The sequence below is a fragment of the Vidua macroura genome, chromosome Z (assembly GCF_024509145.1).
Source record: "Vidua macroura isolate BioBank_ID:100142 chromosome Z, ASM2450914v1, whole genome shotgun sequence".
NCBI lineage: Eukaryota > Metazoa > Chordata > Aves > Passeriformes > Viduidae > Vidua > Vidua macroura.
The window spans coordinates 55,685,952-55,709,049 of NC_071611.1; the positions used below are offsets into that span (position 1 = coordinate 55,685,952).

The window sequence follows — 23,098 nt, forward strand, 5'->3', positions numbered from 1 at the left end:
ATTAGCATTACCTAACTGAAGCTAATAATCTCTGTGCTATCATGTTAGCAACAATACTGTAAAGCTACTGTAGAATTTTGCTACATGCATCAACTGAAGAGGTGGAAATACTCACATGTTAATTCTTTTAAAGTTACAATAAACATAATAAAACATAATGAAGTATTTGCAATTAATCTGAAATTAATTTTGGTGGGGATCTGGAGTTAGAAAGAAGCCATGTTATGGTACACTGGACCAAAAGGAAGTGTGCTTGATCCCCACTACTACCTCCAGAATCCTCAGCATAACAGACACATGAAATTCCTGGGGTAGGGCTAACAGAGGGCTTCAAAGGTTTTTAGGGGACTGGAGAATGTCTCTTACGAGGAAGGCTGAGAGAACTGGGACTGTTTAGCCTTGAGAAGAGACAGCTAAGAGGGGACCTTATCAATGCCTATGAGTATCTGAACAGAGGGTGCCAAGCGGATGGACCAGGCTCTTCTTGGTGCTGCCAAGCAACAGAATGAAGCAACAGGCAGAAACTCATGCACTGGAAGTTCCACCTGAAAACGTTGGAAGAATTCCACTGTGACAGTGACTGAGCACTGGAGAAATGGCCCAGAGAGGTTTTGGAGTCTCCCTCACTGCAGGATATTCAAAAGTCACTGAATAATGCACTCTATGGGGCCTTCCTTAAATAGGGAGATTGGCGAAAGTTACCTCCAGTGGTCCCTTCCAACCTTAAACGATTTCTGATTCTGTGAAATGGAGGGCAGTCTTTTCTTTCAAAGATCAGTTTTGGAGAAGTAAGGGCTACATATAAAGGTGTTAAAATATGTTACGCTTAGATGACCAGAACAACCAGTATGCCTGGAGGCAGAGAGAATAAAGAAAAGCTATGATTTATTTAAGCCATAATGACTTCACTGGAAATGCAGGGAAAAAATACTGCAAGAAGGAAAAACAAGCAGTCTCACTGAAAAAAGTACATTAAAGTTGAATTAATTTTGTAAATTCAAGTAACATTTGCTGGAAAGATGCTAATAGTTTTTATGTTACGGGATTACAAAATTTATTATTCCATTCCAATTAAAAATGCAGCATCATAATTTAAAAACATTTGTCTGCTTGTAAGATACAAATTTTTGGACTACTTAAAGAAACAAAATATCATTTTTATGAACTAAGAATACAAGGAAAAGATCAATACTCTTATTTCTTCACCTTTCTCTTTCTTCCCTGCTACACACTTCTAAGTAAAGAGACAACAGTTTACAAAAAGAAGAAACTATAATCTTTAATATAATAAAAAAATTGCCAGCATAAAAAGAATTTCAACCACTTCACTGAAAGACAGAGACAGACACACACCGGAGCTGATCTTTTGTTTTCTCATCAAAGTGCAATGTATGCAAAAGTGATCAGCACAAGTTTTCAGATACCCTTATCAGTCAAATTAAGCAAATCTCATCAGGCACAGAAAAACAAGCAAATGCTGGTCCTGACTACCTTGCTATTACTTTTTCTGCACCCATCTGTTCTTGTGTCAGTGTTACTGAAATTAATCACTTTATCCTTACACGCAGCCTCTGAAGCAAAGATCATGAATATTACAAATATGCTCTTCCTCTCTGTGTGTTTCACCTGACTCCACGTGTTATCCATGCTTTTATGAAGCAAACTACCTGACTACTGGGACTTGCCTGAGTCAGAAACAGAACTCTCAGGTATGGATTTCAGCTAAGCTACCACACTGGAGTGATTTTTACTGGGTTTTTTCCACAGACTATTTACACTGAAGATTCTCTGTGGCTTCCAACTCTTTTGAAATAAGAGCTGAGCTCCTGTGTACAACTGTGGCACAGAAAAACACAAGTACATAAACAACTGTAGTTAAGTGTGGAAGAGGAGGTCACGGAAAGGATAGGAATATAAATAGCATAGCTAGTTTCATCAAAATGTGCAATGCATTGCCATGTGCAATGACATTGTGCAATGTCATTAAGAAATCTTAGTAAAGAAAGTATTATGAAGTACAAATCTTAGTCTTTAATTTAAAACTGGATAAATGCCCCATTTAAGAAAGGATTAGTCCTTTCACAAGCATTAAGATGCTTTCAGCTTTCTCCAATCTTGTATGGAAAACATTTTAAATCTTAAGATATAGATTTTAGAAGAGAGCAGGAGAGAAAGATATATTTCACAACACTGCTATTACAGAAAAACTGGAAACAGATGGATTTTATATATTGATTTTCAGTGACTGCATTGATCATCAACTAGTTGCACAATTAACTGCCTGACTTAGAAGACCAGGATATCTTTACCTATCTATTTCATTTAACAGATACATACATGCTTGATATCCTTCTGCTACAGTTTTAAAACCAGCCTTAAAGTTTGACTTTGAGAGAAATGGAGAAAACATCACTGAAACATTTATGTGGCACATTGACCTGCCTCACCAGACTTTCCAGCATTTTTTATTGAGTTAGGGCATGGAAATACAGCAACCCCAACCAGAATCACTTTCTTTTCAGCACACTCTCTTTCAGCAAACTGTGAAGACTCTTTCAAAAACTCTTCTGAAATTTTATCATGAGATATCCAGTCTGTGATATAGCCATGCTTCATAGTTAGTTTATAAAACATTAACTATTGTACATGCTTTGTACAGATACTCCCAGCTCAAAGAAAAAAACGTAATTTAATAAACAATGAGTAGAATTCTCCTCTAGTATTTCTTCTTTCCAAGAGTGCTAGCATATGCAATTAAAAAGAGTAATTAAAATTACCAACATGTTCCCTAAATTCAATGCATAGAGTGACCCCTACTGGTCTGTTAAGCACCCCAGCAAAGATATAAACTGACAAGAACCTGAGCTAACTTAAATGGACAAAACTCAAGCTGAGCACACATACCTTATTCAAGCTACAGAATGACTAATACTAGCAACTTAGTAGAGGCAAAAAATATTCCAGTGCTTCCTTTAATTCCTTTTGCAATTATAAATACCCAAATGATCAAGTAGATGGCTTATAAAGAACACCACCTATATACCAGTATCGATAGCTGAAAACCATATTATTATGAAGAATTTTAATTAAAGAAGAAAAGCAACTTAAAAAACCACCCAGAAGAAACAAACTTTAGTGTACTAGATGTTTCTAAATGAGAAAAATGTACTTTCACAATTGAACATTAATGTGAATTACAACAAGCCCCCATGATTCAGATTTTGCTTGCTACTCTTTTATTTTATACATAAAAAGCAATCACAAGAGCATTTCATTATTTGTCTAAATACTGTCTGCTTTAATGCCCAGCTAATGAGTGAGGTAACCAATAATGCTCCATAACACACGCATTTTATCAACTAATACATTCTTTTGTTATTTTAATGCTGTCAGAGAATCTATTCAAGATGAATACATTAACCAGAAAGTAAAAGAAGGGTATGACTGTTTATTTGAACTGATGAATGTTCTCCTATATTTCTAAATAGACATATTAGACACACATACACATACTTGGATCAGAACCCAGCTAGAATCATGAACTCGAAAACAACAAAATTAAGCTAAGTATGAATTCTAAATCCATTTCTTTGACCATTGAACTTTTTAGTAACAAACACAGGATTACAACATGAAGTGCAGGAGACAAAACAAACAGAACAAATATTTGCTTCTGACTTCATCTAGGAGTAATCCCAACAACCTAGTAAGACAAAACAGGGCTGATTTCCTCTTCTGAGGAAAACCTTTGCTTAAAAAGCTTAAGCAATTTCTCTGCTTCAAAAGTAGCTGAGTTAGCCTCCAGGTCCAGAGGCAAAAACTGGACCTCCAGTGGTTTCAGTGGCGACCAGCAGGCTGACCTGTACCCTGGCTCTTCTAACCACTAGTCAAGCTGTTGAAGCAAATAATTACAGCCACAAGTTATTTTTAAAATGCATTCAACCAGTTCTAACTTAGTACACCAAATCCCTAGAGCCTTCAACAGAAGCTGAGCATTTTAGTGAGATTTTATTTTTGGGAGCCATATTTAAATATTTACAGTGTTACACAAAGGAGAATAAAAAGAAAAAAAAAAAAGAAACCAACAATGACATATTATAAAACATTTAAGAAGCCTGTAACTCAGCTATTTTTCCCCAAACTATACAGTGAACTTTCCTATTGTTTTCACTGAAATATTGAGTAAATATTACTACAGTAAAGTATAAATCACTACAATAAAGTATAAATTTGGACATTATTCCATCAAAAGAAATACAACAAAACCATTGAGATTAAAAGTCAAGAACTCCAAAGTCACAGAATTGACGAAAAAATTCTGTCCATATACAATTTAAACAATCCCACTGGGCTTGCCTCAAGTGATAATCAAAAACTCATTCCTCAAGATCTTTGCATTATTCATCAAGCAACTGATCTACCTTTGTTGTAGCTGGTCTTGCTCATTTGATCCCAGGCCTTTTAACTGCCCTCCAAACACAAAACTGAACCAAACACTAAGCTGAGCAGTGCAGTTCATTTGCTGAAGAGAAGGGATGTCATCCAGAGGGACCTTCACAGACTTGACAAGTGAGCCCATATGAATGTCATGAAATTCAACATGATCAAGAGAAAACATGGGTTTGGTTAACCCTCAGTATCAACATAGGCTACAGTATGAATGGGTCAGGGGCAGGCTGGCAGAAAAGGATTTGGGCTACTGGTGAATGAAAAGTTGGGCACGACGCAGCAATGTCTGCCCACAGCCTGGAAAGCCAATTGCATTCTGGGCAGCATCAAAAACACCATGGGTAGCAGAGAGAAGGAGGAGATTCTCCCTCTCTGCTCTGGTGAAATTTCACCTGAAATGCTTGGGTCCTCAGTGACATGAAAGACATGGATCTGTTGGAGCAAATCCAGAGAAGGGACAGAGAGAGAGCTGAAACATCCCTGCTGTGAAGAGCTGTAAAAGGAAAATAGTGGTAGTTGTTCAGCCCAAGATGAGAAGGGTCCAGGGAGATTTTGTGGCCTTCCAATACATAATCGGGGCTTACAGGGAAGATGGAGACAGGCTAATTTTTACCAAGATTTGTAGTTAACTCTTAAGAGGGTAGATTTAGACTGGAAACTGGATTTTGTGATGAGGGTGGTGAGACACTGGAACAAGTTGCCCAGAGAAGCTGTGGATATGCCACCACTGGAAGTGCCAAAGGTCAGGCTGAATCTAACCAGGAATGTGATCTAGTGAAAGGTGTCTGTGCCCATGGTAAAGAGTTGGATTAGATTTTTAAATCCAATTTTTCCAATCCAAACCACTTCATGATTCTATGCAAGAACACATTTTACATTTCCAAGCTGTCTCTAAGAGAAAAGGGACCTAAGTCTATTGGGAACCTCGACTCCCTTTCTGTGGTAGTAAAAAGTACTGCAATGCCAAAGCTATTGCCAAGCCAGCTTCAGTACCAAACATACTACCAGGACAGAAGGTTATCTGATGGAACTACAGCTTTTCACCTGTTTTAGTTTCAAACCTCTGACCTCTGTACAGCAGTGCAAAGCTATGGTTTGACTGCATGAGTACAAAACCAAATTTAGCTGACTTGGGATTTCCTTCTTCAGCTGCTTTTCTGACTATGCTCTCATGGCACCTTGTCTCATCTGCTCTCCACTAGCAGCTAAGCAGTCCATGCATGCACAGAGCTCTCGGGTTAAAAACACCCAGAAGGAGGTTGGTCAGTAATCAAAGTTAAATCTTGTGTCTCCGGTGCTTGCAGGATCCAGCACTGGGGCCTCTGAAAGGCTGACAGTCAACATATGCCAGTCATAAAACAGCTTACCTGGCTACAAACTTTCATTCTCTGGGGAATGAAAAATTAGTTCTCAATGCTCTTCTGCAAGTTTGCTCACAATTTGCAAATGGAATAATGTTTTACTGTCTACAAACAAGCAATTAAAAACTTTTGTAATGTAGGAGGTAAAAATAGGTTTATAACTGGGGAGTGAGTAAATGCCGATTCATGTTGCCTACTTATCATGCTGCCCAGCATAACCCCACCCCGTTACCTTGAGAAGTATAGAAATAGCCTATTTGAGCTATGAGGAGTAAACAAAAATATATCCTTGTAATCATATTCCTTGTCAGTGACCATGATTCTTGCATACTAGGGATATGCAAGAATCCCTGACTATTGAGAAAGACAGCAGTGAAATATGAAAGGTTTCTATTTAGTGTTCAAGACAATGGTACATCACCATACTGCTGTGCATCCAGTATTTTGCACCAAGCAAAATATTTGATGATTTCCATGGTATGAAGGGTAAAAAGCTACATCTACACATGAACAATAAATGGATTACATACATCAAGAATTAAGTGAAGCTGAACTATCTGTGTATGTCCTTGGCTAAGAGTAGCAAGAGAGAACTAGAATGGCAAGTAGCAGAGCACTGTTCTTTGGCTTTGCTCTGACTTGGACTTCTGGCAAGGCACATGATCACACCATGGAATGGATCACAGCAGTGCCTAACAGAAAGGACATGAGAACAGGCAAATAAGAACTTACTACTGAGAGTCATCACATCACGCCTCCTTGTCCTGGTTTCAGGCAAATTTGGGAGAAAACCTCCAGAAGGAGCCCCCAGAAAGCAAACCCCCATGGTCCCTCCTCCACCTGGTTCAGGAAGAATTTCCTCAGAGAGTAGTGGGAAAAACCTGTTTATTGAACAGGCAAAGCACTCCCCAGCACAAAAACGAACAACACCAGATGACAAAAACTCTTTCACCACTCTGAAGAGATGACAAATTCAGAAAGTCTCTCCTGGGAGTGATCGCCCAGTTATAGGTCTCCGGCACTGGGGATGGCTGCTGCAGGTCACAAAATGCAGGCTCTTGGTGTTTCTTGGTGTTTCCCAGGTCCCAGTCCAGAGCAGGTTCGAATGGTATTCAGGAAAGGGAAAGAAAAAACAGTCCAGGGAAAAAATTCGACTGCCTAGCTAAACTAACTAATAAGCAAAAACAAAAGCCAGGGCAAAAGCAAAAAGCAGGACGGGAGCAAAGCGAAAGCAAGCAAGCCAGCAAGCACTAGCCTCTCTCCTAAGACACCAACCGTGGGGGGAGGTGAGCCGGCTGATAACAAGGCAAAACAAACCTTCACTTTTCAGAGCCAGTCCTGAAGGCACAGAACATAATATCAAGCATAAACAGAACACACGATTGGGGATACAAGCACCATAATGTCACTCTAGGACACTCCTGCACCAGGGCAGAGACAAGGTCCGCATTACCACTGCACATGCAAGAAACATCAGGAAATGGAGATAATGTTTGAGCACACACTGACAAAGCAGCAACCCTTACAACAAAATTAAAAATAGTACATAATTCATTAATCAAATGAAAGACTAGGTGATACCTACAGCAAGTTCTGCAGATAAGGTACATAATTTGGATAAAAATTGTTGCCCTACAAATCCCTCTGAAATAATATTTTAAAAATACAATTTTTTCATCAGCTCCTTAAAACACTTGGGAGTAAATGGCAAAAATTGCTTGCTCTTCTATTATTTCTGTCATTTAGTAAAGCTGAAGAGTCTTCTATCTTGTACAGTCTACCTTCATGCCCTTCAGATGAGACAGGATTGAGGTGAAACATACTTGCGAGCAGGACAGGGATTAGAGACTCAGACCTCTGACTGGACTCCTAACTCTCCTGTTTCCACGCTACTTTCTGCTTCACAGCTAAACCACCAATCTAGTCACCTCTTAGAATGCCACACATCCAGCAATTTAAACACTTAGAAAGCTTTCATTCTGTGATAAATACTATACAGGAAGAGGCATACTGACTGAAGTAACAGTAGCACTGAATTTTTGCATTTTCTTGACTAGCTTGTAGAGGGAGATAGATGTCAGCCCTGATGTTCTGCACCTCCCTTCATTGCTATGTATATTTACAGTCATAGAATCAGATACATGTAGTCCAATTCTGAAGCATGAAACAGGATAAATACCAAACACAAATTTAATTTACTGAATTTAATTTATTTACAAATTTAATTTACTGAAAAATCATAGCTAAAAATGGGGGGGGGGAGGGGGGAATCTTGAATTTTTACCTCCCAGGAAGACCTTGAAAAAGGCTTACCTGGGCAAATTCACAAATTACATTTTTTCTCTTGCATGAAGAAACAGAGTTGGAGAACTTCATGATTGTTTCAGCAGCTGTTCCATTATGAGATGCTTCCACATTCCCCAGGAAAAGAGATAGAACTAGTCTGTGTGAACTCTTATTTAAGAGTTTTAGAAAGCCACTGAATTTGTAAGAGATAAAAGATTAGGGCATAGATACAAACAAAAATTTTGAAATAATGCAAAGGATGACAGCCAAGTGTCAAGGGGGGGGCTCACAAAAAGGAGCTTGAGGTCTAATCTGGCTCTATGTTTCCTGGAGTTACCTGCCTCTTCCTGCTGTCTCCAGGCTGTACTTCTTACCAACTGTACTTCTTATTCTTACAGAAACTTCTAAGCCTCGTACAGACAAAGCTCCCATACTCTGCTCCTGAAGAGTGTTCTGGTGCTGTAGTATCTTTAGGATTCAGGACCATTTCATAATTAGCCCTGTACTTCTGGTGGATAGGACAGATAACTGCACAGCAGTAGACCACAACACTGTCAATACGCAGACCAACTGCTTCTGTTATTCAACAGCTTTTTGTTGCTGGGGATTGTCACGTGGTTCCTACCTACCGTTTTGTTTTCAATCTAAAGAGCTCCTGATCTAAAGAGCTCCTTCACATTGATCAGAGATCCAGAAAGCAATGTAACTTGTTGTAAGTGCTCCTACATTGCCTTCTTTTGCCAACAATTTTTCTCATACATTCATGTTTCTTAGCATGCAGTACCTAAACTAGACATGGTACTCCACGCTTAGTATACACTTCACATCACTGACTTTTTTGTTACATTCATCTTTTGAAACCCCAATAGGCATTTGCCTTGTGACATTGCCACCTTGTGATGCATGATAACCCCCAGATCCCTTCAGGAATATATTGCCTAATCTTTTGGATGTTGCTTATTCTTTTTTGATGTTAGCTTATTCTTTTTTGATAAATATAACACTTGGCAGCAATTCCTATTGAGTTAGCACCTCATTCTCCTTTCTTAAATAAACTTTCCAACTTATGAAAATTATTTTAAACTCTAGTCTGTCTCTCCAGCATGATCACAGTCACTACCACCTTGGTGTTGATGGCAAATTTAAATAAGGACATTCTCATTCTATCATGCACATCATTAAAACATCAAGTCATACTGGAATTTGAACAGACCCTTCAGCAACACAACCCAACAAATCCTTCCAATGCTGACATATGCATGTGCTTCTGTGTATCTGCACCCATGAACATGTCTGTGTGTGCATGCCCATCTACATTCTGAATATAAGCATATTACACTGATCACAAAACTTTGCTGGTTTTGATGTTGGTGTAGAGGCAATTGATTCAGGTTGCCTTCTGTACAAACAAAGCCTGTGAACACAGCATGCTCACTGGACTTAACTGACTTGTACACTCCACAACCACCCCTAGGAAATCAAGTAGAGAAGTTTTACTTCTCTTCTACTGTTGAGCAACAGGGCATTAAGTTCTTAGCCTGTAACAGATAACAGTTGTATCTGTGATTAGTATGCACAGTAGCATACACAAAGCCCAGCACACTGCAAAGTTCTATGTTATTTTAAAAAGTCCTCCTACAAAAAACTCCACCAAGAAATAAAAGCAAAACATGCTTTCAAAAGTTAATATGAAGCTTAAAAAGAAACTTTACTTCTTTCTTCTTATGTGCACTGTTGAACAATGAGTTCTGGTCATAACACAGAATTACTCTAGTGAATTGTATAAAGCAACACTATTTTTCTGAACATATTTAGAAGAAAACAGGGAAAAAATTGCACACTAATTTAAAAAATTTGCTTAGCTATGCAAAGTTGCTAAGCAAATGTGGAAGTTACTGCAGAAAAGAAAGTGTCAGACTTGCACAGACTTGCTAGCGGGGTGCTCAGAGTTATACTGCTGTCAAAAATTCTCTAGGTAAACATAAAAAGAAATAGTTTGTGCTGAAGCATTTTTAAAAATTCCTCAGAGATACCTTAAATATTAATAAGAACATATTTTAAAACAGTCTTTTAAATATTAAGGCACGTGCATGTATACTATATTAATGTATGATTGAATAAAATCTGTTCTTTCCACAAGAGTCACTTCAAGGTGTGGGGATTTTTTTTTGTTTTTTTTGATGGGAGGGGTTGGTTTTGGGTTTTTTGTTGTTTTTTTTGGTTGGTTTTTTGTTTTGCTGTTTTTTTGGTTGTTGTTGTCTCTCCAGAGAAATCTTTGTTAACCCAAACTAACATGTTCAAAATAACAAAATCCAATGATCTGGCAGTTTTTAAGAACTGATTACTGACATGGTTTTGAATGTTTCTTAGATGAAATCACTAACTAACACCTTCACATTAATCGATTGGTGTCAGCAGAATTCTGGACAGCTATGCTGCAGGGTCCAACACCGAAGTAGTAATCAATTAAGGAAGTCAGCTGAAAAAAATGATGTAAATATCAGAGTTGTCAATGGCAAAATAATCTCATCTCAGTGGTGTCAAAGGAAGAGTAAAAAAATGCCACATACTTACTTCACAGTGTAAGAAAACAACTTCAAACAAAGATTTAGTAATCAAATCATTGTCAAATAAATACATCAATTAAAATCTATGACGAAATTCTTCAGGAAACTATATTTTGGGCCATATTTATGTAATTTTATAACAGATACATGTTAGTATAATTGCAGAAGCCTTTTAAGATTTTTTATGGTATTATATAACATACTTGCTAAAAAAACCAGGTATTTTTATTCAGAGACAAATAATAAAATTAACAAAAAATAATAAAATGTAGAAAGAAATAATAAAAAGGTAAACACCAAGACAAATATATATCCAGTTTACTTCTTCAAAAATAATTAACATTTTTACACGTTTTACACACTTTTTGAATAGGGACAAAAAAACCACTGGTTTTTTTGCTGTATCAATCATCCATAAATAACTCTGAAGCACAAATAACACTGCTTTGCTGAGCTGCTAAGTTCTTGGCCTGCTGAGTTAGCAAGGATGTCCACAGCAGGGTGTTGAGAAGGGCAGTGTTAAATCCTGTTCAAAATAGGGTTCTCATTTCTCCATACTCTTTGTTTGGCTATCATCATCATGAGGGCCTCCACCAAACTACATGTCATAGAAAGCTACCTGACACAATCTGTAGTGCATTCTTTACCTTCCACAAGCAAACCATCAGAATCTATTAAAATTACTTTACGCTGATAGCACTAGAGACATGACAAATCACAGGCCAAGAGTCAGATACCAAAGAATGTGTCTCAGGGCATTGGGGCCAGCCCCATTTGCAAGCAAATGATATTGTGAGAAGCTGGCATGCTCAGTGCATGACAAACTGATGCAATTTCAGTACTGTCGGAGAAGCTGGGTGAGATTTCTCTGATGCTGGCTATGGTTAGTGTACAGAATTGTGCAGAGTTCCCAGATTTGAATCACTTGGGGCCTGAAAGGGCTTCACTTGACAAGCCACAAATAATTACACTACACTCGTTCTATTGTACTCTATTACTTTACCTCTTATCTCTAGGCTTTGAGCACTCATGAACAAGCAAGGTCGCTTCTATTTTGACCATGATGCAACAAAACATTGTTCTTTTCTGATATGATAAATAAAATACAGCCCTGCCGACTAAACATTTTTATCAGGTCCATTTTCCACTTTTATAAGCAACAACAACTTTGGGAGCTTGTTAGAAGAGTGGAGGTTAGAAATAACCATGCAGGAAAGTTCATGAGCTTTTCACTTAGGAGTGTGATATAGATATCTCGTTACTGTAAAACTCATTTGAGCAACAGGGCATTAAGTTCTTAGCCTGTAACAGATAACAGTTGTATCTGTGATTAGTTTAAGCAGGTTTTTACCCCCTTTCAAATCAGCAATTTTTGACAATTTACAGTAGCACAAGAAAGCTTTGAATGCGCAGCATGTTACCATTTCTTTCCCAGACAGCAAACACACTTCAAAACTAACCTTTTCTTTATCAGTTCTCAAAACGTATTGTTTAAATACGTCAATTAGGAAAGTTTTGTGTTAGAGGTATTATCCTGGCTAATGCATTCACGGAGAGTAATGCTAACATTCACAATTTATAAAAACAAAACAAAACAAAACAAAAAAAAAAAAAAAAAAAAAACAAAAAAAAAAAAAAAAAAACAAAAAAAAGAAGGAAAAGCAAACAGCACTGACTTTCATGATTTAAGTAACTAACTTCAAGTAATCTTTTCTTAGCACACAGAACAATTTTCAGGAGAAATTTCCTTATTTTCCCCTGGTTAGACAAAAAATTACTCTTTTAATTTAGTGTTCTATACTATGAACCAGATGGTACCAGTTTTTTTCACCCTTAAAACTATGTTTAGAGGTTTCCTAAAGCTGCAATTAGACACAAGCCAGGAAAGGAAAAATTCAAATATGAAGACTAAATGTACATAGAAAAAAAATTATTCTACCAAGAACCCTCAAACTGTTTCTGATCCCTATTATCATATTCTCCTTTTTTTTCCAGATAAATATGTAGTAGCAAGTAGGTAGCAGAAGATAAAATGTCAAAAGACTTCTTAGCTGCAAGTGCTGAACTTCTTGCAAAGTATATTTTTCTACTTTGCCTCTAATTCAGACCAAGATAAGGACTGCGTTATTTGAGAGAAGAAAATTACTACCTCAAAATAACACTCTCATCAAGCTCTTACGGAATTGTTTCAAAAAATATTATCTCCTTCTTCCCAAATGGAAAAAGGAATCCATGGCAAAACTTGTCTGATATTGAAACATTTCTGACAAGGGAAGGTAAAACCAAAATTAGGAACTGATTTTGATAGAGAGGACAAATACGAAAAGGAAATTAATTTAAAAAAAACAACAAACCCCACCAAAAAAAAAAACCAAACAATAAACACTAAACCAAACAAAACAAAAAAATCCACCCCAAACTGAGCCATACTTCAGAATCTACTTGAGCTTTCTAGTCACCATGTCAGAGGCAATGGTGCAAAGATGCTGTTCCTACCAATCACACAATCACATCCACATTCTGAGCACTCAGCAAAAGGAAAGGCCTTTGGCATTTTCTATTCAACATTTTCTATTCAACACCAAAAATAGATATTGTCACTAATCACTGACTTTTTATGCCTCTCATTAGAACATAAACCCAGAAGGGAGGTCTTTGGCTTTTAGTGAGAGAATGAATCTCTAATTAGAAATCCGTTTTCAAATGTTCTCAATCTTGTTTGTAAGAATGAAGCATTTCAAAATTTTATAGGAAGTATGTCATCACAGGAGATAATTTTTCTTAGAATTTGGAACAAATCAGAAAAATAATAATATGTTTTTTGATTTTATAATGGCACAACTTTCAAATCCAATGTTGATGTGCATTTTTTCCTGAATATCCATTTCTTCACATATTGAAAGCAAAGCTAATATTTTTATTACATTCCCTGACATTACCATAAATTTACTAGTCCATTAATTTACTATTAAACTGAAGACATACTGCTTTTTTTTTTTTCTCCACATCTTGAAAGAACAAGAAAGTCAGACTGTAATTACCATCCTTGCAGCTCAACTGCATGGAAGACACATGATCAGGAGTCCTATTCTTGGTAAGAGCTTGATTACTAAATAAAGAGTAGAAAAGTGAATCTATACACAAAGAAAGAGTCCTGTGCAAAACCAAAAGTAGAGGCAGTTAGCTGTATTTCTCAACACATATGGTCCTTTTTCATAAAAGCAGTGTATTGTAATCAATGCAGACTTGCTGCTGAACAATTTATTATTTCATTATCTAATCAAGATTTTGTTTATCCTTTTGTAAAAGATTATAAGGAAAGCTTTAGATTTCATTATTTTCCAATCTGAAGATACTGCCACACTTGAATACCTTTGCTCTGGTATAAATAGGGGTTCCATTTTTTAAAAATGAATCAATTGCAAGAGAGACAAGAAATATAAAAAAATAAAATAATGAAGATTGGTAATTCTTATTTTACCATTTTCAAGGCAACCTAGTGGGACAGAAGACTTTCATGGAAGTTTTATAGTGTTTTCACTCTGTTAAATAATTAAATAATTAAATAGTAAGAATATCTTTTTGGATATGCAATACTTTCACAGCAACTCATCAGGAAACAACTATTATCAAGTGTAGGCAACTCCTTTCAAGAGTGACTTTAGAAACTCTGTGCAGCATTCCCCAGCTGTGTCATAGAGGCCCTGGACTTAACTGGGATCCACAAACACTGTGACATCTAAATAAAAAATACACTAGATGGAGGTTGCAATGGAGGTTTGGCTGTCACTTCTCATAAATTACTTGCCATAATCAGTACCCTACACTGAGGGCAAATTCAACATCCAAAATAATCTTCTCAGATCTCTTATTTATATACTCCTAGAACAGGAGGTTTTTTGAACAAGAGGTGGAACTCTCACTGCACCAACAGAGGAGGAAAGAGAAGAAATATACTTTATTTCGAACATGGCATGGACATGGAACTCCTTACTCATTATATACTCCTTCTGTCTCATCTTATTTCAACGCTTGAAGGTATCCAAGCCTGTGCTGTGCCCCAAATACTTTATTAAAAAAAAAAATACCAAAACCAAAACCCTACAACATTTATTGGTTTATGAAATGTGAAATTTATAACACAATATATAGGTTGAAATAATAATTTTTAAAAGACTGTTTACATGAAGAGGGTATTCATGCTCTAGCTGCAAGACTTATCACAACATCTCAGAATAAGTTTATTAACAGACAACATACACTTCTCCTTTCATTTTCTATTAAAAATACAACGCCGCTTTCAAAGGGAATTACAACACATCTCTTCTGTCTTTAAAATCCTCTCACAGAATATTATCCAAAATGCTATTTTAGTCTTCCCCAAACCACAAAAATTTCAGGCTTACAGAAAACTGAAAATGAAAAGTTGATATGAGTCCTCATATAATTCCTGTAAACACAAAAATATAATGGCTACTGATAGCAAGAGTATTCATAATATAGTGGCTTCAAAGCCTCCATTAGCACACTTCCATGGAGCATACCTAAACCAAGTATTTCCACTACACCCAAATGCAGCACTGAAGTTATCCCACCAAGCGCTCTGCACAGAAGCACCTCTAAGGTATCATATTCCAAGTGAAATTCCAAGATAACTTAATAAATCCCATAACAATGGTGACTAACTATCAATTAAACCTGGAACGAATTACATCAGGTGTTAAATATTTCAAAGACCAATTAAAATTGCACTGCAGTAAGAAAAAGGGAGAAATCTATTCCATCTTCCCTCATGTTGCATTTTAAAGCCTGGTGTGTTCTCACTCCTGGCTAATGAAGAATGTACTGTGTACTATGTACTTGTTTAACATTATCTTTGTGGACAAGATTTTACAATTAACATGACTTTATGCTATCTGGAAACATCACTAGGAGCATGAATCCCCTGATGAAATAATTCCACTGATAGTATATAAAACAAAATTTTGCCACCGATATCTCCAAAAGATACAGTGGAATTCAAATATATCTTTATTGTGATGCATGTCTGAATGCCCAGCTACCACCAATCTTTCTGAAAATGTAAATTCCTCATTAAAACTGCAAACCAGTGGATACTGGAAGATGAATGGATAATGGATGCTTTGCAGTTACAGTGTACTGATAGAAGGTGTCAACTTTTGCTCTTTCAGATGGAAAATTGATAGAGGTAATCATGCTGCTGCATCTCTACTCAGCTGTCAACCCTCTCATCACAAATAAAGCATAAGGTATTTCCTGCTCAGGGAAATCTTACATGGCCCTTTTCCAATAAGATTCCATGACTGAATCAGGGGCCTTCATGCAGCTGGAGACAACTGGAGCTACATGTGTCTGTCTGATCAGTCCACAGCTCTGATTGCTGTATACAAATTCAACCAGTTTTCATTTTGGTTTTACCTTTTCCTATTTTCTGCTTTAGCTGCCATTGTGCGTACTGCAAAATCCTTTGTGTCGTCCTTTATACTCTTCAAGTTACCACTGCATACCAAGTGGTCAGTTTCATACCACTGACAAAGTCTGTCAAACAGGAAAACTGCTGACAAATGCAGAAGTTACCCACTAAAAAAAAAAAAAAGAAAAAAAAAGTATTTTTAGAAACAGCAATCTGGCTTAAATTACCTAGCCTATTTCCTCCCCTAATATATGCACCTTCATTGGAACATCAAACCCAATAATCAAAATAGCATTTTTCTGACATTACAGAATCACTGACATCTGTCAAATTTTATCGTCTTCACCATCCTTGTAGGAGAGAAATGCATCCGTACAGACCTACTCTGACTCTCCTGTAGAGAAACCAGGAAATTTGAAAACCTCTATGAAGACACTAAAACTGTAAAAGACTAATTTGATCCAATAGATTGAATACTTCTGTTTAATTTCCTTGAACTTGGAGTGACTGCCGTGTCACAGATTTCAACTTGTGACACAAGGTCAATACATGGTGCGCTTACAAAAGCCCGACTGGTGAGTAAGTAGTCTTCACACTGGCAGATTTTATACTCAAGGCACTTAAAATATGTTCAGATTTTTTATAACTACCAAGCTTACACAGTCTAGAAAAGTGGAAGTGAAAGGGCTAGAACAGAAATACTTTGATATCTTTTTACATAAACTCATAAATATTCCCTCCATATTTTGTAATTAACAAAACTAATAAATATTATCCCTTTATAACTTGCTGTAGTGGCTTATTCTAGATCTTCATGGAAGCACAACTAAAAACTTCCCTTTTTGACTCAATGTACATTAATTTTAAGAGCAAAGAATGCTAAAATACATAAAGTATACAAAACTTTAGATCCTTGTGATTTTATACTTCCATAAAGAGAAGTACAGCCTTGTAATTAAACTGCTGCTTCTCTGGAGGTAAAGCAAATGAACTTTCAAAAAACCCACATTAGTTTATGATCTTACATGTCAGATCTTGCTTCTACATTTGCAACTCCAGGAGCAATTTGGAGAGTAGTATTGGAAGTGTTAATTAAAAATGCAGTAAGCACTTGTGTCAGTCAAGTATGCCCTCTGCTCTACAACATATTTAAATGTATGTCACCTTGACCTAAAACATAGCACTGTAAAATTTTTTTGGTCAATATAAATCAAATGTACACTAATTTATTCAGTAACTTTCCTGGGATCTGAATCAACATTAGAAATCTAACTAGTATTTATTATTCTGTTATTGACAAAGGGAGCATATTTAAATGACAACAAGAACACGTGGGTGTCATTTCGAAGTTGAATTGTTCTCTAGAGACATACTTAGTAAGCGCCTACATTTAAAGGTCATTCACTGCCAAATTATGAACAACTGTTGCATTTATTAGCACAGGCTCAATAGTTTAGAAGCTAGTGTCATCAATTTAAACTGACAATGAAATTTAATTGTCCACCAAGAAAACTGACATTTCCCATACTCTGTGTTTCATCATTTTATGTACACACCTAACAGAACTGGAACAAGTGCAAGTTTACTCTGGGATCTTTGTTTGTTTTTTTTTTTTTTGTGTAGGGGATGAGGGAAAAAGACTTTCAAGATTTTATATCAGAGGAATAGTGCTTTAGAAAAGCTGAGCTCCTAAAACAAACACTTTTGAAAGAAGAGTGTTTCCCATTTACTTTATTGACAGAACTCAATCTCAAGCATTGTATAATATTTTTTCCTAATTTTTCTTTCTAATCTTTTAAATCCCTCATATTTTATCTCTCTGGTCAATATCTTCCTTTCGCTTTCATTATTGCACTGTAGTTTTCCCTCTGAAGCTAGAGAGAAATTTCCACTTTCCATGGCAAGTCATTTCCTCCCTCTCCGCAGAACTGATGGATGTCTGACCATTCCACTTTCCAAGTGCTACCTAGCCACAACAGGGAAGAAAAGAAAATAATCTAAAACAACCGGCTTAAGCTGAAAACAAACCAGTAAATTGGTAATGAATACCCCTTTTGTGTCTTTTCTTTCCATGAAGTAAGAACACACAGTAGCAGCCTGCATCCAGGGCAACTGGATTCTGTTCCACCAAAGATAAGGAAATACAGGGATGTCAGGGAAGCGTGCTATGGCTGCAATGCAGAGCCACCATAGAGAGGAACAACTCTCCCTTCAGTCTCTCATTTCATGCAGGAGGTCACCACCATCACTGTTTCTAGCAAAGACACTAGGACAACTATCACCACTCTTCTCTAAAAACCATCCTTGACTGCTGCTTGTCTGCAATGGCCCCAGGAGTCACAGAGAAGGCACCCTCTGTAACCCACTGGTATGTGACTGGACTGGAGGGCAGTCTGCAAGTCAGCAATCTTCTATCTGCTTCCATCATCCTTTTCTGCTATTAGATGCATAACCTCTGATAGTTCCTTGTTCCAGCTACTCCAGTCCAACAAAGCACTTTATTTTTGAGCAAGTTAGCATTTGTGGGAAAGACAACAGTAAAATGATCAACTGCGCAAAGTGGTACTTTTGTGATCACAGAATTGTGTAATAGTTTGGGTAGGAAGGGACTTTTAAAGGTCATCTAATCCACTCCTTCTGCAAGGAGCAGAGACATCTTCATCTAGGTCTGGTTGCTGAGAGTCCCATCCAGACTGGCCCTGAGTATTTCCAGGGACTGGCCATTTGAAACCTCTCTGGGCAATCTGTGCAGGGTTTCACTATCCTCACTGTAAAAACTGTGTTTCTTATGTCTAATCTGAATCTACCCTCTTTTAGTTTAAAAGCACTTTCCTTGTTCCATTGAAAAGGCCTACTACAAAGCATGTCCTCATCTTTCTTAAAAGCCCCATTTATTGCAAAAAGTGGAGCACTGGAGTCCTCTCTTCTTCAGGTTGGACACACAAACTCTCTCAGCCTTTCCTCACTGGAAGAGGAAAGCAGAGCTACTCCATGCCTCTGATCTATTTTTTGTGGCCCTTTTCTGGACTGATTCCAACAGTCCTCTTTCTTGTATTAGGGACCCCAGAGCTGTATGCAGCTCTATATACCCCTTCCATGTGGGGTCTCACCTGAGCAGAGCAGAGGGGCAGAATCCCCTCCCTCACCCTGCTGGTCCGCTGCTTTGGTTGCAGCCCAGGACATGTTTGGCTTTGTGTGCAGTGAGTGCCCATGGCTGGGTCATGTCCAGGCTCTCATCAACCAGCACCCCCAAGTCCTTCTCACAGGGCTGCTCTCGATCCCTTCATACCCCAGCCTAGACTGATAACGGAGGTTATCCCAAACCAGGTGCAGCACCTTGCACTTGGCCTTTCTGAATCTCATTAAGGTCCCACAGACACACTTCTGGAGCTTATCCAGGTCCCTCCGGATGGCATCCTGTCTTCAGTAGAGTCACCGCACCACTCAGCTTGGTGTCATCTACAAATTCGCTGAGGGTGCACTCGACCCTTTTGTCTATGTCATTAATGAAGATATTAAATAATACTGGTCCCAGTACAAACCCCTGAGGGCACCACTTGCCACTGATGTCCACTGGGACTCTGAGCCCTTGGCCATCACCCTCTGGATGTGACCCCCCAACAAATCCTTGTCCATCTAACAGCTGATCTGCAGAATTCATCTCTCTCCAATTTAGAGAGAAGGATGTTATGGGGGACCATGTCAAAGGCCTTACTGAAGTGCAGATAAAGGACCCCTGTAACCCTTCCCTTACATACTGGTGTAGCCACACCATGACAGAAGGCCACCAGGCTGGTCGGGCAGGACTCACCCTTGGTGCAGCCGTACTGGCTCCCTGGCCTCCCTGTGCCTTAGCAGAGCTTCTAGGAGGATCTGTCCTGTGATCTTTCCAGCAGGTGACATTGACAGGTTGGTAGTTGGAAAGGTCCTCCTTTCTATGCTCTTTAAAGATGGTAAACTTTTTTCCAGTCACCTGGGATTTCACACGGCTTTTTAAGTATCAAGGAGAGTGGCTTGGCAACTCCATCAGCCAACTTCCTCAGGACTTTGGCATGCATCTTATCAGCATCCATAGACTTAGGTATGTTCAGGTTCTTCATGACCCTTATCGTCTCTTACAACTTATTTCCCCATTCCCTGCCTTGCAGTCCATCTACTCAAGAACTGTGGGGAAAAGAGACTGCAAATGAAGACTGAAGCAAAAAAAGTTAAGTAGCTCAGCCTTTTCTTGTCTTTTGTTACCAGTTTGCCAGTAGTGTTCATTGGGAGTACACTTTCTTTGACCTTTAAACCAAACAGTTTTAAATGCTAATATTGTAAAGCTGCTGATGAAAATTAGCTTAAAGTGGATTGCCTGTATAATTTCATAGCTAGTACAGAGCAATGGTAAGCGTTCATTAACCTCAGTTTTGTTGTAAGGAGGACATATAGTGTACCTCTTTGAATTTCTGTACTTGGAACAATACTTATGCAAATTATTTACATAATCACAAACTGGCAATTAGACTGGCATAAGTTATTCTCATGAATAGTCCATAAGCCCTCTAAAACACAAAGGAAAGATGCAATGTTATTATCAGGGCAGTTTTCCATATACTCTCCTACAAGTATGACCGACTCAGATGAATTTTAGCTACAATTCCTTGTACAGTTTCACAGTCAGCATAAAGTATGACCATGTTTTGTATGGGATGTAGAATAGAATCTCCTCACCTGATTGAAATGGCAAAATAATCATGCAGGAAAAACTACCAAAATCTACTGAACTACAGCAGCTTTCAGATCCATGAGACTGACTCACCACCAGTAAATGACTAGAGAGGAAAAATGCTGTAACAATCAACAGTGTTGTCATAGAATGTGTTTGCTCTCAGGACCATTTTCTTGGAAGACTCCTAGAATCATATAGTTTCGTTTCTGATTTCTTTGAAGTTTACACAGCTTAATATTCATGAAATTTAAAAAAACCCTAGATAGCAGGAGTCATAGACAGTATTACATTTAAAGAAAAAGAAACTCATTAAACACAAATACTAAAAATAAACATTACTATGATAAATCCTATTTGTGTAATATGCACATGTTAGAAATCACTGTCACTTCAATTAACCTGCTCAACTAGGATGTGGCGGAATTGTGGTGCTATTGTAATTACACTCAATCACATTCAGTCAAAATGTTTGAAAGCCAAGCACCCAAAATCACACAGGTGTCTTGTAGAGAGTGACTTACATTCAAGTTCACCCACGAGGCAAAAATATTTATGCTGCTACACTACCACATTAATACAGCTAAAGTGGTTTATCTTTTGCAAGGCCTGCAAACACTTGCTAGTAGTGAGGGCCAAATAATATACAGCATTAAGCATAAGGAATATGAACTTGCTTCATGGAACTATGCCTACATGGATTAATCTTCTTGAAGTTCTGCAAGATTCAGTTTTTTTTTTCTAAGCTACTAACTGAATTTATTTAATAGGGGAAGCAAGCTTTGAATATCCACTTTCAGATAAATACCCTGGGTTTTATTCCACCTGTCTCCACCCCGCACCATGTGAATGTGCTACTGTCCAACAGTTTTGTGGGGTGAGAAAACTACTGAGAACAAAAAGGACCTCTAAAAACTGTGCAAACTAATCTGCCTGTTCAAGGAGAGCCAGCTACACAGCTGGCTACCCAGGATAGTGTCCAGGCAAGGATGGAGACTTCACAGTCCTCTGCACCTATGCCAGTGCTTGACCACCCTCATGATAACAAACCAGTCTTGCCTTATGTATAAAGAGCATTCCCTGTGTTCTGACGTTTGCCCACTGCCAACTCTCCTGTCACTGGGCACCAACACCAAGAGTCTGGCCACCTCACTCTGGCTATTCAGATCATCTGTACACATTGAAGAGACACTCCTGCCCCTTTTCTTCTCGAGGATGAGCAGTCCTGGCTCTCTCAGCCTTTCCACATGCAAGAGATACTCCAGCCATTTCACCGTGTTTGGCCCTGCACGGGAGCTGGACCCCGCAGGGCTGAGCGGCGAGGGAGCAGCTGCCTCTTCTCCCTTGCTGGTCACGCTGCACCAGCCTCTGTCGCTGCTGCCCCGCCCCGCAGAACAGAGCTCGTGTGAGGCAGCAGGTGTCTGGCGGGCTGACACCATCCTTCCCGCGCCGAGAGGGGCCGAGCAGGGATGGGCTGCGCTGGGCAGTGCATGCTGGGCGGGGAAAGGTCAGCCTGGACAAGGCGTGTACAGAGCAGGGCTGGGACGGCTCTACAGGACACGGTTAGTCAGGGCAATGCTGGAAAGAGCAGGGCGGGGCAAGCGCAGGGCAGAGATAGGGAGAACAGGGCAAGGCTGGGCAGACCTGGAGAAAGCTGGCGGGGCAAGGACGGGCTGCGCTGGTCGGGGCAAGGCTGGGCAGAGCAAGCCGGGGCAGGGAGGGCAGGACGGCCCCGGCACGCTAACGTCTGCCAAGCGCCCCAGCGCAGCCCCCGCTGGCTGTCGGCACATGTCCACCCCGAGGCGCGGGCGTGCCCCGCCCCGGCGCACCTCACCGTGTATCCCCGCTCCAGCTCGCTCTCCTCGTATCGGAAGGACGGGATGAACACCTCCATGCCGCCTCTCCTCAGCGCGGCGGCAGCGCCGCCGCCATCTGCGCGCCCGTCACGTGACCATACATCACGTGACAGGGCGGGGCGGGAGTCAGGCTCGGCCCCGCCCCCGCGTCCCTTCGCGCTGCCGGGACGAGGCGGGAGAAGCTTCCCGTGGAAAAAACGTGGTTTAAAACGAACGGTGCTCGACAGCGTTGGCTTCTGGTTCAGCCAGAGCTGCAGCACTACTGCGGAGCACACAAAAAACGGAAGGGAAAAAAATTAACTTCTAGAGGATTGTTAATACACACCTAAATTCACACCACAGCTCAAACCTGAATCACAGAATCGTTAGGGTTGAAGGGACCTCTGGAGATCATCAAGACCAATCCCATGCCAAGGCAGGGTCACCTAGAGCAGGTA

At 39.1% G+C, this 23,098-nt stretch overlaps 1 protein-coding gene across 1 annotated transcript in view; it reads right to left on the reverse strand.

Moving 5' to 3' along the window:
- SNX24 (sorting nexin 24) overlaps positions 1-22,752 on the reverse strand; it is a 90,139-nt gene extending 67,387 nt beyond the window's left edge. Inside the window, exon 1 of the mRNA XM_054002800.1 lies at positions 22,640-22,752. Within this exon, the coding sequence (XP_053858775.1) occupies positions 22,640-22,699 (60 nt within the window). The 5' untranslated portion in view covers positions 22,700-22,752. The remainder of the gene's footprint in view (positions 1-22,639) is intronic.
- Between the last annotated feature and the right edge of the window lie 346 nt (positions 22,753-23,098).